The 15,800-nt window shown below is 38.2% G+C and overlaps 1 protein-coding gene across 3 annotated transcripts in view; it reads left to right on the top strand.

Annotated features, from left to right (window-relative positions):
• Positions 1-15,800, top strand: part of VPS13A (vacuolar protein sorting 13 homolog A) — a 308,176-nt gene that overhangs the window by 209,796 nt on the left and 82,580 nt on the right. For all 3 annotated transcript variants that reach the window (XM_069105632.1, XM_069105621.1, XM_069105624.1), the window contains 2 exons: positions 5,355-5,483; positions 11,938-12,071. In XM_069105632.1, coding sequence (XP_068961733.1) covers positions 5,355-5,483; positions 11,938-12,071 — 263 coding nt within the window. The remainder of the gene's footprint in view (positions 1-5,354; positions 5,484-11,937; positions 12,072-15,800) is intronic.

The raw sequence follows: 15,800 nt of genomic DNA, 5'->3' as shown, positions 1-15,800 counted from the left end.
TGTGTGTGTGTGTGTGTGTGTGTGTGTGTGTGTGTGTGTGTGTGTGTGTGTGTGTGTGTGTGTAATCCTAACTCTTTTGCCTTCCAGAGTATCATATTCCCAGCCCTCTGATCTTTAATGTAGAAACTGCTAAATCCTGCATTATCTTGATTGTGGCTTTGTGGTATTTTAATTGTTTCTTTTGGCTCCTTGTATTATTTTCTCCTTAATCTGGGAGCTCTGGAATTTGGCTAATAATATTATTTCGAGTTTTTAATTTGGGATCTTTTTTAGGAGATGGTCATTAGATTCCTTCAATTCCTATTTGACCTTCTGATTCTAGGATATCAAGGGTTTTCCTTAAAAATTTCTTGAATATGATGTCTAGGCTTTTTTTTTAATCACGACTTTCAGGTAGTCCAGTGATTCTTCAATTATCTCTCCTTGATCTATTTTATAGATCAGTTCTTTTTTCAGTGAAATATTTCATGTTTTCTTCAGTCTTTTCATTCTTTTGATTTTGTTTTATTGTTTCATGATGTCTCATGGAGTCATTAGCTTCTACTTGCCCATTTTAAGTTTTTAAGCAGTTTCTTTTTTCTTTAACGTATTCATTTTTATTTGAACTAGTCTTGTCAGTGTACAGGTAAAACTCCTCCTCTCCCCTAAGTGCTGGCACCAGTCTTATAAAACTTGCAGACATTGTAAAGTCTTCATTCATACCTGTTTGGGGCAGGGAGGGAATATAGGGGGCCATTCAATATGAATGACAGTTAAAAAAAAGGAACAAGTAGTAAGGCAAAAGATATAGAAAGTTTTTTTTCTAACGGATTACATAATTTACATGTAAAGCAATACTAGTACCTTCCCTCCTCCCCATCTGGATTTTTGTTACGTAGCTCCTTTGCTCTAGTGGAGGATAGCTTTCACAGAGGCTTGTAACTCTTTAACAATGCATTATGCAATATTTGGAATGACTATGAAAAAAAAAAAAGTACAATCAGAGTCCTGAAGACATACTGTAGAACTTTCGGGATTTAGACTTCTCATCACCTTCACCATTCCAGTTTTTAAATCCTGAATGAAGCACCAAAAACAAAAAAACAAATAATAAACAAAGCAAAATAAATAGCAAAAAAATAAAACCATGCCAATTTCATCTCTATTTTTGGGCAATTATAATGTCATGCCCTTTGACAAAAAATAAATAAATAAAATTTAGGAAATACAGTCCATTTAGAAGCATTTGTGGTAGTCAATGGAGGGCTGGAATTCATTATACTCCTGCTTGGGATCCATATCTGCTGGAAGGTGGAAAGATACCAGGATGGAGCCTCCCATCCAGACAGAGTATTTGTGCGTAGGTGGGGCAAAGATCTTGATTTTCATTGTGCTGGGAACTAGGGATATAATCTCCTTCTACATCTTGTCAACAATGCCTGGGTATATGGTGGTACCACACAATGATACAGTGTTGGCATACAAATAAATATGATGTCATATGTATGTCAATATCACACTTCATGACTGCATTGAAGGTAGTTTCATGAAATCCACAGGATTCCATACCTAAAGAAAGATGGTTGGGAGAGAGATTTTGGGCATCAGAACCTCTCGTTACCGATGGTAATAACCTGACCATCAGGGAGCTCATAGCTCTTTTCCAGAGAGGAGCTAGATGCAGCAGTGGCCATCCCTTGCTCAAAGTTTAGGGTGACGTAACAGCCTCTCTTTAATGTCATACACGGTTTCCCTCTCAGCTGTGGTAGTGAAACTGTATACCCTCTCTTGGTCAGAATCTTCATGGGGTAGTCTGTCAGATCATGGCAGCCAGATTCAGCTGCAGGATGGCGTGGAGAAGGGCGTAACTTTCCTAGATGGGCACAGTGTGGGTCACACCATCACTGGAGTTCATTACAATACCAGTGGTACAACCAAAGGCATAAAGGGATAGCACAGCCTGGATGGCAACATGCATGGCTGAGGTGTTGAAGGTCTCAAACATAAGTGAGTCATTGTTTCTCTATTGGCTTTGGGGGCTCAAGGGGCTAGGGTGCTCTTCAAGGGCCACACGGAGCTCATTGTAGAAAATATGATTCCAGATCTTCTCCATGTCATCCAAGTTGGTAACAATACCATGGTCAGTGGGGTACCTCAGTGTCAGAATACCTCTGTTGCCCTGGGCCTCATTCCCCACAGAGATGTATTTCTGGCCCATACCCACCATCACATCCTGATGTCTGGGGTGCCAAACAGTGGAAGGGAAGACAGCCTGAGGGGCATCACCTGCAAAGCCAGCTTTGCACATTCCAGAGCCATTGTCAACAATGAAAGTAGCAATATCATCAAGCATGGTGAACTTTTAAGTGGCATGTTTAAACCCGTAAGAGAGAGAAGAGGTGGTGCCGCACCTGGAGGTGGGGGGAGGCAAGTGCATGCTGGATGGAAGAGCTCACAGCTCTAAGCAGTTTTCTTCAGTGAGCTTTTGTGCCACCTTTTCTATTAGGCAGATTCTACTTTTTTAAGGAGTTGTGTTCTTCAGTGAGTTTTCTTACATCTTTTGCCCTTTTTTGTGCTTCTTTTACCACTGTTGACCCTTTAATTAATAATTTCATAATTCTTTTGCATCACTCTCATTTCTTTTCCCAATTTTTCTCTCTTCCTTGATTTCTAAAATCCTTTTTGAACTCTTCCAGGAATTCTTTTTGGATTTTAGATGAATTCACATTTTTCCTTGAGACTTTGCATGTAGCTACTTTGATTTTGGTGTCTTTTTTTGGGTTTCTGTCTTGATCTTCTCTGTCACCATGTAATAGTAATGTAATTTAAAGATCCCCCTGTATTGGCTTGGTTTTTGGTTTGATTGTATTAAAACCCAGAGCTTGTGAATTCCACAAGTGGGATGGACTTGTTGACGTGAAAAGAGAGGGCTGAACTGGGAGGAGCTGGTGACATAAATTTAGAGAGACACAAGAAAAGATAGAGGCAGAAGAACTTTTTGGAAGCAGCACCTTGGAGGCAGAGAGGGTCTGAGAGGATTGCTGAGGGCCACTTTGAATTGCCCAGAACTTTTGAGAGCTGCCAAGAACTGAGGAGACATGGCTGTTATGCTGGTACTTTGTCTGTTTTGATGTTGTTTTGCCAGATTTGTCCATTGGTGAAAGACAGTCCTGTTGTTGCAGAGGCCTTGGAACCTTGCTGTTGGTTCTGAAGCCCTGAAGAAGGATTTTCTTGTTGTATGTTTACAGAAATCCTGGAAGAGGGTTTTGCTAATGTTTTCAGGGATCCTAGGACCATTCTGCAGACAAAGAATGAATTAATGAAGACACTGGCAATGTATCTTGTGTCCTTGCTTAAGCTTTGTCTCCCCAGGAACAAAGATTGTGAGAACTTGCCTTGGGTCAAGATGAAAAGACCTCCATTTGGGTATTAAATGCTGTGCTTAAGCTTGTTGTAACTCTGGGGTAGATTCAATTGTGATCCAAGGGTGGGGAACTTTTGATCTTTTTGTGCTTTGTGATTGAACAAATGAATGTACTTTACTTATGATTGGAAACTAACCTCCATTTGAGAAGAGGGGCTTTGTGATGGACTAAATGAATGTACAGCCTAGGGGTGGAGTAGTATTTAGAAGAGGGACTTTGTAATTGATTAAATGAATGTAATGTCCAGGGGTGGGGTAGTACTTGGAGACTATTTAATTACACTTGGTAAATGCTGTATTTTGAATTATGCTATATTTTGATTCTGTCTGTTCTTAATTTGTCACTGAATAAAATGGAGAGCACCTGTGCTGGTATTTTGAACCTTGGGAAGTTGCCTTTGCTTGGCATTACATTATTAGCAATCCTCTCAGTCCCTCTCTGCCTCCCAGGTGCTGCTTCCAAAAAGTTCTTCTGCGTCTCTCTTTTCTTGTATCTCTCTAAATATATGTCACCAGCTCCTCCCAGTTCAGCCCTCTCTTTTCATGTCAACAAGTCCATCCCACAAGTGGGATTCAAGAGCTCTGGGTTTTAACACAATCAAACCAAAAACCAAGCCAATACAGGGAGATCTTTAAATTCCATTACTATTACTGTGGTTCCCTGATAATAAGCCCTCCCCCAAAAATAAGCCCTATTGAGATTGCTATTGTAGTGAAGGTGATCCCCTGCGCTACACGCTACATTACGGTACCCTCTGTGGGGAGGGCTTATTATCAGGGAACGTGCCCTCTCCCCCGCATCCCCCCCGGGTGAAACGCACACCGCACTCCGAGCTGCATCCAATCAGAGCTGCGGCAGTGAGCGCATCATCCTGTTCTTCCCCAGTGATTTGCTTGTTGAATAAAGGTACATTTTTTTGTTCACATTTACCTGTTTATTAAAATTGCTGTCAATGTTCATTAAAATAAGCCCTCCCCTGAAAATAAGCCCTCTGGTGTTTTTCTGTCCAAAAATTTTAATAAAACAGTGTCTTATTATCGGGGAAACACGGTACACACCATAATAGCTTCACAAGGTCAGGTTCTTTTGTTGTTCTTTGCTCATTTTTCTAGCCTATTTCCTAACTTTTACCTTGATGTTAATGTTGGGCCATGCTCCTGAAATGGAGTGGGCACTATATGAAGCTTTAGGTTTTTAGTGTTGCTGTTTTCAGAACTACTTCTGGTGACCTGAATGTTTTCAGTTTTTTGTTAGGTTGTAGGATCTAAGGAGAGGTGTGTTCACTGTTCTTCTAGCCTGTGCTGTGGTCTGTGAGCATGCACTTTTTTTTAGCCTGGAACTGACCATGGTCTATGCTACCCTGAAACTGTGAGCTCTGTGTGCTAGAGCTCCTCATCAACCTGGGACAGTGTCTTGAGCCTGAAACCCATATTTCTTTGTGGGTAATGCAATAGAATCCTACACCCAGGGCCAGCAAAGTGTCACTGTTAATCTCTTCCTTACCGTTTGTCCCACCCCCTTGCCAACAGTGAGCTAAGAGCTCTCGAAGGTGCTACCACAGATTCAGTCACCTTCAGAGCCTGCGTTGGCTTGCTTTGGCCAATATGCTACTGTTCTTTGGGGGCGCTGCCTGTGCTGGACTGTGCTTTGACTCTCACCCTAGTGAGACAGATCTTTCCTGTTGACCTTCTAAATTGTCTTTAGCTGGAAAAGTGTTTTACCCTGTCCTTTTATTGCAGTTCTGTTTGGGGGGGAGGGGAATTTGGGAGAGCACAGGCAAGTTCCTGCCTTTACTATCTTGGCTCTGCCTCTTTTTATATTCTTAAAAAATTATTAGAATTTATTTAATTTAGCACATGAAGCATATTGATTTGTAGACAATAATTATTGGTTATTATCTCTCTCTATATATGTAAATATATATGTGTACATATATTTTTTTCCTTTTAGTGTATCCCCTTTTGGCCTGAAACAGCTTCTGATAAGCTGCTGATTCAAGTTGAAAACAGCGAAGATCCTCCAAAGAAGATACATTTGAACAAACAAGAAAATTGTATTTTGTTGAACCTAGGCAACAAAGTAAGTGATTCATTTTAGTAGCAAATGTATGGATAGGAATTTGACATTTTTAAACTTGAAATCTAATTTATTATACTATAACTTTCATTAGTATGTCTATAAATGTATCTGTGTGTATATATATAATATAGACAGATATATGTATGTATGTCTGTATGAAAAAATATTTTAAATTTATGCCATTCTTTTGATGCTTCAGATATATTGAAGAAAATTCTCAATATTTAATGAAAAATTTAAATGAGACTTTTTTTTTTTCCTTTTTAGAGGGGGGAAGGCAGGGCAATTGGGGTTAAGTCACTTGCCCAAGGTCACACGGCTAGTAAGTATTAAGTGTCTGAGGCTGGATTTGGACTCAGGTCCTCCTGACTCCTCGGCCAGTGCTGTGTTCACTGTGCCACCTAGCCGCCCCTAAATGAGACTTTTTAAAAGAATGTCAGAGAGTTATATACCAAAGACTTAAAATGCAATGCTTAGTAAGCTGCTAATGGATCTAGTTTGCTTCAGTTAGTATGTGATACAAAATGTTAGATTAATCTTTGAAGGATCTAAACACTCTATTTTCTATCCTTCTCCCTGTACTACTTTTTAAATTGACACAGTTTACCCCCAGAGCTGTGTGGACAGTTCTGTAAAATATAAATCAATTAGTATTCATCTCATCAGCACCTCCTTTGTGTTAATTATTGAGGATACAAAGACAGAAATGAAATTTCCTTCCCTCAAACAATTTAACATTGTAATGAGAATGATAACATAAACACATACAAGCATAAGTAAAATATATACAAATAGAATACAGAGTAATTTGTGGGGACAGGCAGGTAGGTGGATCAGGATAGGCCACATTTCAGAGGCTACATTTGAGTTGAACTTTAAAGGAAATTAAGAGAATGTAAGAGGTGAAACTGCAGAGTGAGTGTGTTCCAGGGAAGAGGAAGGCAGTAGTGTGGAGAAGGAGAGAGAGGTTTCTTCATAGTGATTCCAAAATGGGAGGTAGGAATAGTATGTTTGAGTGACAGCAAGAAAGCCAACTTGGAATTCAAAGAACATGAATGGGAGTACTAAACGATAATTAATCTTTTTGAAAAAAGGTAAGTTGGAGACAGGATATGAAGGTCTTTTAAGATCAAAAAAGGATTGGGGTGGCTAGGTGGCACAGTGAATAGAGCACCAGCCCTGGAGTCAGGAGGACCTAAGTTCAAATCCAACCTCAGACATTTAACACCAAAAAAAACAAAACAAAAAAACTAGCCATGTGACCTTGGGCAAGTCACTTACCCCCATTTGCCCTCCAAAAAAAAAAAGCAAAGAGAAAAAAGATCCAAAAAGGGAGTTTTTATTGGTTCTTAGAGGTTATGTGTAAAAGCACATTATAGTTTATATAATTTAATGTAGGAGAAATTTTTTTCTGTTTGTTTTAAGTAGCATTTTTTAAAAATTTAACTAATTTTTACAACATTTTAGTGAATAATGTGTAATAGCTTAATTAGGGTTGGATAGGAAGTTAATTCATTATTCACTGATTAATATTAAAAACACTAATGGAAACAACATACCCAGTTTTTGAAGAGTAATAAAAATATTATTTTAGATATATTTCTATATTATTAGATTTTTAAAAGTAGCAAAACACTTTATGAAAAGGCACTAGATAATCCAAACTCTAGTGTACAGTCTTTTGTGTGAAGGAATTTGTCTGTATTAATGAAAAAACTAGACAGTAAAGGCAAAAATATTCACAAAATATTAGTCTCTAGGGGCCATGATTTACCTCAGAGTAGAGGCTGAAAAACAGCTCTTTATGCCTCAGTTTATTTTGCTGTTATCTCTACTGCTAAAGTACTGGATACCAAAAAAAATGTCCAAAACCCAGGACCGTTGTCCCCTTCTTCCTTGCTTCTGAGAATGAGTGAACTTTAACTGAAGAGTGTCAAGGGGGCTTGACCACATCTCTTTTTCTTCCATCTCCTTAAGGCAGATGATGAATCAGAAAGGGAGGAAGGTCAGGCTAGCAGGTGGTGGCCCAAGGCCTAAGGGACCACACCCCTGCCTTTGGGGACAGGGCTCCATCCCTTTCGAAGCAGCTAAAACTGTTACCAAACGAGGTATTGTGCTTCCAGAAAAGTATTGCAAGCAATGGTAGTAGCTGTTGGATCAGGATCTAAAGGAAAGAGTGGAGAAATTCAATCAGTTAGTGTGAAAGTTGGAGGTAAAGTTCTTCTTCCAGAATATGGTGGAACAAAAGTAGTTATAGAAGACAAGGACTATTTCTTATTTAGAGATAGTGACATTCTGGGGGAATATGTGGACTGAAATCACTAATGAAGTGCCAGCATGAAAATTGCCCATTCCACAGAAGTTCTGAATTCGTTTCATCGTGTAAACAATTTCCAGGTGTCTTGTTTTATAATAAATGTATATCTTGTGTCTCTAAAATCCGGTTTCTCTGCATCAGTATGACCATTTCCAAATAAAAAATGGAAAAATAGAAAAAAAAAAAGAAGGCTGGCTGTGGGAGTGTGGCTAGGTTACGAAGGAGTTTGAAGGCAGCAGGATTTTGTATTTAATCTTGGAGGTTATGGGGAGCCACTGGAGTTTATTGAGTGGGGATGGGATGGTGGGAAGGGGTGGGTAGGTGACATGGTTGACCTTATACTTAAGGAAAATCACTTTGGCGGAATGGGGAGAGACTTGAAGCAGGCTGACCCATTAGTAAGTAGGCTATTGCAGTAGTTCAGACATGAGGTGATAAGGGCCTGCATCAGAGTAAGGACAGTGTCAGAGGAGAGAAGGGGGCAAATTGAAATACAGAGGTGAAATCGATAGGCCTTTGCAACAAATTTGATTGTGTGTGTGTCTGTAAGATGCTGAGGCCTTCAGGGTGACACTTAGGTTGTGAGTCTGAGGGAGTTGGAGGGTAATGTTAGAGGACCAGCACCTCTTGTATGAGGGCTTGCCTGGCCCTTTTCAGGGCTGCTCATCCACCTTTGATATCTCCCTGTCACTCAGCTTTCACGTGTAGCTCCAAGAAGCTGTAACATGTGCAGTGGCCACAGCTCAGTAAATCTCTCTTAGCAGACCAACTCACCCAGGTGGATGGTAACTGACAGGCCTCAGACCCATTGGTGAGGTAGGGGGATGTCTGCACCAGTCATGTGAACACTTCTCTCTGTTTTTCCAGGCTTGCTGTACATCACTCTCTTTTTCAAAACCTTTGGTCCATTTAAGCTGGCCTTCTTACACTTTCTCACATATAGCATTCTCATTTTGTATCTCTGCCTCTGCAATGACCATCTGTCATTCCTAGAATGTAATCCTTCAATTTTGCCCCTTAGGATACTTAGCCCTTTAAATTAGCTCAGCTTAAACACCACCTCCTATATAAGGCCATTCCTGGTTTCCACCAACTTCCAATCCTCCTCCACCAACCCCGGAAAAATTAATTTGTATTTACTTGGTAACACATTTTGTATATGTTGTTCCTTCTAACAGAATAGAACTTCTTTGAGAACAGGAGCTATTTTATCTTTGTCTTTATAACCCCATCACTTAGCACAGTGTTTGACAGGTGCTAATACACACTTATTGATGGATTAAAACTTGGGGAGGAGGTGTGATATTTTATTTTGATGTATCAGTCTTTTACTATTAATCAGCCTGTACATTGTGCCTTCTCATTACAATTACCATGATTGTGACCAGCAGAGCACTTAACTTTCAAATTGTGCTTTACTATTTCTTTCCATTTCCATTAGACTAATCACGTTGAGATCAGTGACTGTCTTTGTCTTTTTCGTTTTCTCAGTGCTTAGTACACTCACTGAGAAAGGAAAAAAATGTTTACTGTAATCTCACTTATCTAGGACCACAATAACTGACCATCTTATTAAAATTCTGTGTTATAAGTACAGTTGTCATGTTCTGCTTGGTTCTTTTCTATGCTGAACATTCCCAGTTCTGACCCTTATCAATGGGACTCCTCTGGACACTCATCATTCTTGAGCTGTGCCACTCAAAACTAATCACAATTATATAATAACATGTGCTTTCACCAGAACAAGTATATCACTTCCTTATGCCTCTCTTAATGCAAGCTAACATTCTTTGTTGACACATCATACTGCTGACTTGAATTGATTTTGTAGTCAGTCCACCAGAATCCACAAGATCTTTTTTCAAACTACTGTATAAGTATGAGTCACTAATTCTTAAGTCATTTTGATTCTGGATTTGGACACATGACCCATGTCTTTCAGTTTTATATATGCCATATTTCAAGTTTCTAGCTTTTCTTGGTTTTTATAGCTAAATTTAATTATAGCATTAGCCTTTTGAAATGTGATAGCCTTCCTCCCATCTACCTTTCTGGTTGTTTGAAGGATTTTTTTTCCCTTTCAGTTGAAATTTTAAATTTAAGTAATTTTTTTTCCTGAAATGCTCTACTTATTTAGAACTTAGAGGTTTTTGTAATAAAAAATTTGAATAATAATTTTTTTTTGCTTTTATTTTGGAGGGCAATTAGGGTTAAATGACTTGCCCAAGGTCCCACAGCTAATTTTGTGTTAAGTGTCTGAGGCCGGATTTTAACTCAGGTCCTCCTGACTCCAGGGCCGGTGCTCTATTCACTGTGCCACCCAGCTGTCCCTGAATAATAATTTTTAAAAATAATTCTAGGAAGTGTTTTCTATGAATAGTGATGAGGTACTTTTTTCTTTTGCAGAAATCCCAGAAATTGTAGTGTTGCTAACTTTTTGATACATTTTTCAGACGGATTAGTAAATGACAGAAAAATAATTTATTAAGCACTTACTGTGTCCTAAACACTATGCTAAATGCTTGGAGATACAAAAAAATAATAGTTGTCTGTCCTCAGGTTGCTTATATTTTCATAGGGTGGCCATGAAAGGAAATTTTGGTCTGAGGAGCCAGAGAGATGTGTAGGGCAATGAACTACAGTCCTCTTTTGAGAAGTAGTGATGTTATTTATCTGACTACTTTCGTCAAAGGATAAGGGGGAAAAATGGGCAGTTCATAGGGAGAATGTGGCCAGTGGTAGGAAGATGGCTAGAAGACCTGATTGAATGTGATGTGAAGATTAAGTATAGTCAAAAGTTTGGATTAAAATAGTTCTCATATTTCCTTTTGAAACATGGTTCCTTAAAAGATTATTAGAAATGTGGCATCATTACATTTTCAGGTTTTTTCGGTGTCTTGAGGTATTAATTTGTTTGCCCCTGGAGATAGTGTGCTTTAATTTATACTCAGTTTCCAAACAGCTGACTAAGCCCCAAGATAGTTGTTCTCAAGATGAGTTTATTAACTTCTTCAGCATCTGGGAGCCTGGATCCTGGATGGCCAAGGTGCAGGGGTCCAGGTCTGTTATGGCACAGATGCTTGTCTCAGTGGGAAGAAGCAGAAAACAGCACTTGGCATACTATCCCCTCACTAATCTTGGGTTTCTGCTCTCTTTTAACTGTTATCTAACTATTATCATTGTTCCTCATTCTCTTTCCAAGTTATTTATGTTCAGTGTGGTTTCAGCTTTCACTTTGTTGCTTTTCCACTTTGACGTCAAATAAACTAATTCCTTTCTAATTCTACTCAGTGGTTTTCAAATTTACTATTATTGTGTATTGATAATGGTTCTCATTTATTTCTTTAATTAATATTCAGTTCAGGTTGGCTAGGTGGCACAGTGAATAGAGCACTGGCCCTGGAGTAAGGAGGACCTGAGTTCAAATTTGACTTCAGACACTTAACACAAAAATTAGCCATGTGACTTTGGTCAAGTCACTTAACCCCAAGTGTCCTCCAAAAAGCAAAATAAATAAATAAATAAATATTCAGTTCTAGTCTTGTTTCTTCCTATAATTTGTTTTATTAGTAGTATAGATTCTAGACCTGGAAGGGAACTTTAGAGGGAGGTCTTATAGTCCAAACCCCTTATTGTATAGCTGAGAAAAACTGAATCACAGAAAAGTTATATAACTTAACCTGTGGCTAACGAGGTAAACTGGAAGATCAAACCCTGAGATGTTCTAGCTTCAAATTCAGTGTTATTTCTGATACCCGTTCTTTTAATTTCACTATTGATTTTCCTATTAATTTTAACTTTTTCTTAAATCTTTGGAATCTATCGTTATCTAACTGAAGAAACCTTGGAATTTTATGTGCTGTTTTGTTTAACATGCTTTTGTGTTTGATTCATAGACTCCAAAATTTGTTCTTGTTTTATAGTTTCTCTTTGATTTGTTTGTCATTTTGTGATATACTTTCATTTTCTCCTGTGATGAATTTTTTTTCAGCAATCTTATTTTATGGTTTTTTATTCTCATTTTTTCAATGGTTTTTTGAGCATTTCTCACAAGCTCCTATACTGCCATGATCTTGGCAGTCCTGTTCATGGGGCTATCATTGACAGTAACAGAATATTTTGTTTTATATTTGATAGCTTGGAGGAATTATAGTACAAGTTAACATCGCTGAACATTCTATAATTATTACATTTATGGATTATCATGATGGATCTGCTACATTCCTTCTAATAAATCACACCAAGGATGAGATTGTTGAATATAAACAAAGGTAAGTTATTCATAAATATATGTATTACCTCATTTGTTATAGAAGGCAATGAACCTATCATAATCACTTAAGGATTTGAAAATGAGATGGAGTGAAAGAAGCATGTTTGTTTAATGATGGATTATACACTGGGTGAAAGGGAAGTTAATTTGAGAGAAATCTGGAAAGACAACTCAGGTCAGCAGATTTTCATTAATTTGCTAGGTATGCAGAGGGAGAAATGAAACAGTTCTGGCCCTCAGGAAGTTTTCATTCTCCTGGAGAAAGGGGAGTATATTTACAAAGATTAGAAAATCAAGTATATTCGGAATAATTTCTAGAGGCATGAGGTTTACAGGAGAGGACTTAGATAGTAGGAGGTACTGCTTTAGCTGCACTTGGAAAGAAGTTAATAATTATGAGGCAGGATATGTAAGCAAACTGTACAAACACATATCAATGAGAAATGGTGTGAAGTGTATGAGGAACAGCTAATAGACCAGTTTAATCAAAATGGAGAATGTGGACAGGACAGCAAGATGAATGAAGATTGGAAAGCTAAGGGAAGCTTGATTGTTATGAATGACATGGGTGTGTGTGTGTGTGTGTGTGTGTGTGTGTGTGTGTGTGTGTGTGTGTGTGTGTGTGTGTGTGAGTGTGTGTGTGTGAGAGAGAGAGAGAGAGAGAGAGAGAGAGAGAGAGAGAGAGAGAGAGAGATTACTCCAAGGTTGTGACCCAGCCTAAATAGAAGGATGGTGGTACTCTAAACAGAAATAGTGAAATTCGAGGGATAGATTTTGGGGTAAAACATGTTCTGTTTTGAATAAATTGTATTGAAAGTGACTGTAGGACATCTAGGTAGGAGTTGGTAATGTAGAGGTAGAATTCAAGAAAGATTATGGATTATGGCAAGATTTGAAGATCAGGGAACAGTCTATAGAGTCTAGAAAGATGATTTCAGATCTATGGGTGCTGTTGAAGTCAGTAAGGGAAAGGATATAGAAATAGAAAACAGACAGACACGGGTTAGATCTTCAAGGGATGCCCCTACAATTTGCAAGAGGAAGATGATGATCCATTGAAGAGGCTGAAAAGGTGTAGTCATGCAGATAGTAGGAAAACTAAGAATACTATTATGGAAATCAGGAAAAGAGAAGGATCATTGTCAAAAGTTGAGGGGGTGGGTTAGGAGTGTGGGTAAATGAAATGAAGACTAAAGATTTAAGTTGAGATAGAATTGTGACAGATGAATGCGAGGATTAGAAATCAAATAATAAAAATTAAAACTAGATGGAGGCGTGGAATGGTGTGTGGAGGGATGATGGCAGTTGGTGTTGTCTTCTATAAGTTTGGGTAGGGATTGGAGAATAGAAATAAGATGATAGCTTGAGGGAGGACAGAGATATATGAAGGCCTTTTCAGGATTTGAGAGACCCCTACCACGCCTTCCTCTGATGCCTTATTGTAGTAGAGTGCTATAGGCAGAGGGGAAGAGAGCACTAAGAAGGACAGGTGTGTAGACCTTCTATAAACTTTAACAGCTGCTACTCTAAACTTGAAATTCTGTCCAGTGACCAACATATACTACTTCGGGCAGAATTCAGTCACACCAGTCTTCACATTCCCTATAAATAACACAGGAAGATATTTTGTAGTTCACTGAAAAGCTGCCGCATAAGTTCACCTTGGAGAAGTAAATAAAGGAATTGGTAATGTTTTATTGTATCTTCAAAGGCAACAAGAATAATTTTTAGGGGCGTCCGGGTAGCACAGTGAAAAAGAGCACCAGCCCTAGAGTCAGGATGACCTGGGATCAAATCTGGGCTCAGACACTTAGCATCCACCCAGAAACACCTGGCCATGTAACCTTGAGCAAGTTACTTAACCCCAATTGCTTAGGGGCGGCCAGGTGGTGCAGTGAGTAACAGCACCGGCCCCAGTGTCAGGATGACCTGGGATTGAATCCAGGCCCACATACTTAGCACCACACCCAGAAATAACTGGCCGTGTAACCTTGAGCAAGTTACTTAACCCCAATTGCTTTAAAGAAAAGAATAATTTTTAGCAAGATGTTTAGTGATCTCAAAGTGCAGTACTTACAAATGTTTACAGTAATACTGCCATGAAAATAATTGCAGCTTATGTATATCAACATCCAAATGAATATGAAGTCATAGAGAACTTCAAAAACCCCTCCAAATTAAATCAACATATACTATGATACTCATTGACTTAAGGGAAAAGGTAGAAATAAGTGAGAATAGAAAAAATGTACATCAGAAGTCTAAGGAATGAGAAAGGCCAAAACCAGAAGCTACACAGAACCCTCAAACCTGTATGTCTAGTTTCTTTTAGAAAAGAATTTGACGGTACTAGAAATGGAAAATGCCAAATAATATCACAAAAAAATGAAATGAAGCCTCAAACTATACGTCTAGTTTTTTTTTTTTTTTATAAAAAGATTTGAAGGTTCTAGACATGGAAAATATCAAATAATACCACAAAAAAATAAAATTGATTTTATCCTAACAGACAAGGAATGAAATTTTCTTATTTCCTGAATCAAGACTGTGTACAGATGACCAGTTTGTTAGAGCATAGATCAAAGTTAGTAGGTTTACTCTAGTTAAATTGATGGTGAAAAATTGAACATGGATGGAAAGAACCACATTGACACCAATTATGATGATTTCATACAGAAATCTAACTGATGTAAATCAGTTGAATAATGAGATGAAAAGAGCCTTAAAAAAGCACCCTAGTTAGGGGATACTTAGTGTATATTCCAAGAGGAGAGAGAGCAACCCAGAGCAATTTAGAGTATTAATTTGTTTGTAAAATTTTCTATTCCTTTTTACCTTAAATGCAGTTTAAAAAAAAAAGAACATTTCCATATATGAAACACAACTTAATAAGAGGATTCACTATGAAATCATGTATTTATATTTCACACTGTTTACTTTTTATGAAAAATTACATAATTCTTCCCCTGCCAAAAAGCAAAAAAAAAAAAAAAAGGTAGGCTTGGTGGCACAGTGAATAGACTGGCCCTGGAGTCAGGAGGCCCTGAGTTCAAATTTGTCCTCAGACACTTAACACAAAAATCAGCTGTGTGACCTTGGGCAAGTCACAACCCCAATTGCCCTCCAAAATACAAAATAAAAGGAAAAGAAAAATTATATAATTACTCCATCATTTTCAAAGCTATTCTGCTTTCTGATTCCTTCTAAATTTTCTTTTATTCTCTGCTACGCACTTTTTATATTTTTTCCCTCCCTTTCCAGAGGGCTGAAAAGCTGACTCATAAGTTCTACTTGGAGAAATAAATAAAGGAATTCGTAATGCTTTATTATATCTTCAAAGGAAACAACAATAATTTTTAATGAGATGTTTAGTGATCTCAAAGTGCAGTACTTAGAAGTATTTACAGGGGCGGCCAGGTAGCACAGCGAGTAAGAACACCGGCCCCAGTGTTGGGATGAACTGGGGATCGAATCCGGGCTCAGACACTCAGCACCCACCCAGGAACACCTGGCCGTGTAACCTTGAGCAAGTTACTTAACCCCAATTGCTTTAAAAAAAAAAAAAAAGCTTTTACAATAATACCACCATGAAAATAGTTGCAACTTATATACATCAACATCCATATGAATATGAAGTAGTAGAGAAACTGTAGATGGCTACTATTATACATATGTATATGTAAAACCATACTATACATACTTATATTTATCAGTTCTTTCTCTTGAG

Source organism: Petaurus breviceps, unplaced genomic scaffold (genome assembly GCF_028583685.1).
Source record: "Petaurus breviceps papuanus isolate PSGF00001 unplaced genomic scaffold, PetGlider_PUasm1.0 138, whole genome shotgun sequence".
NCBI lineage: Eukaryota > Metazoa > Chordata > Mammalia > Diprotodontia > Petauridae > Petaurus > Petaurus breviceps.
Note: the sequence above shows the minus strand (reverse complement) of the source record. Positions and strands in the feature narration are given on the sequence as shown.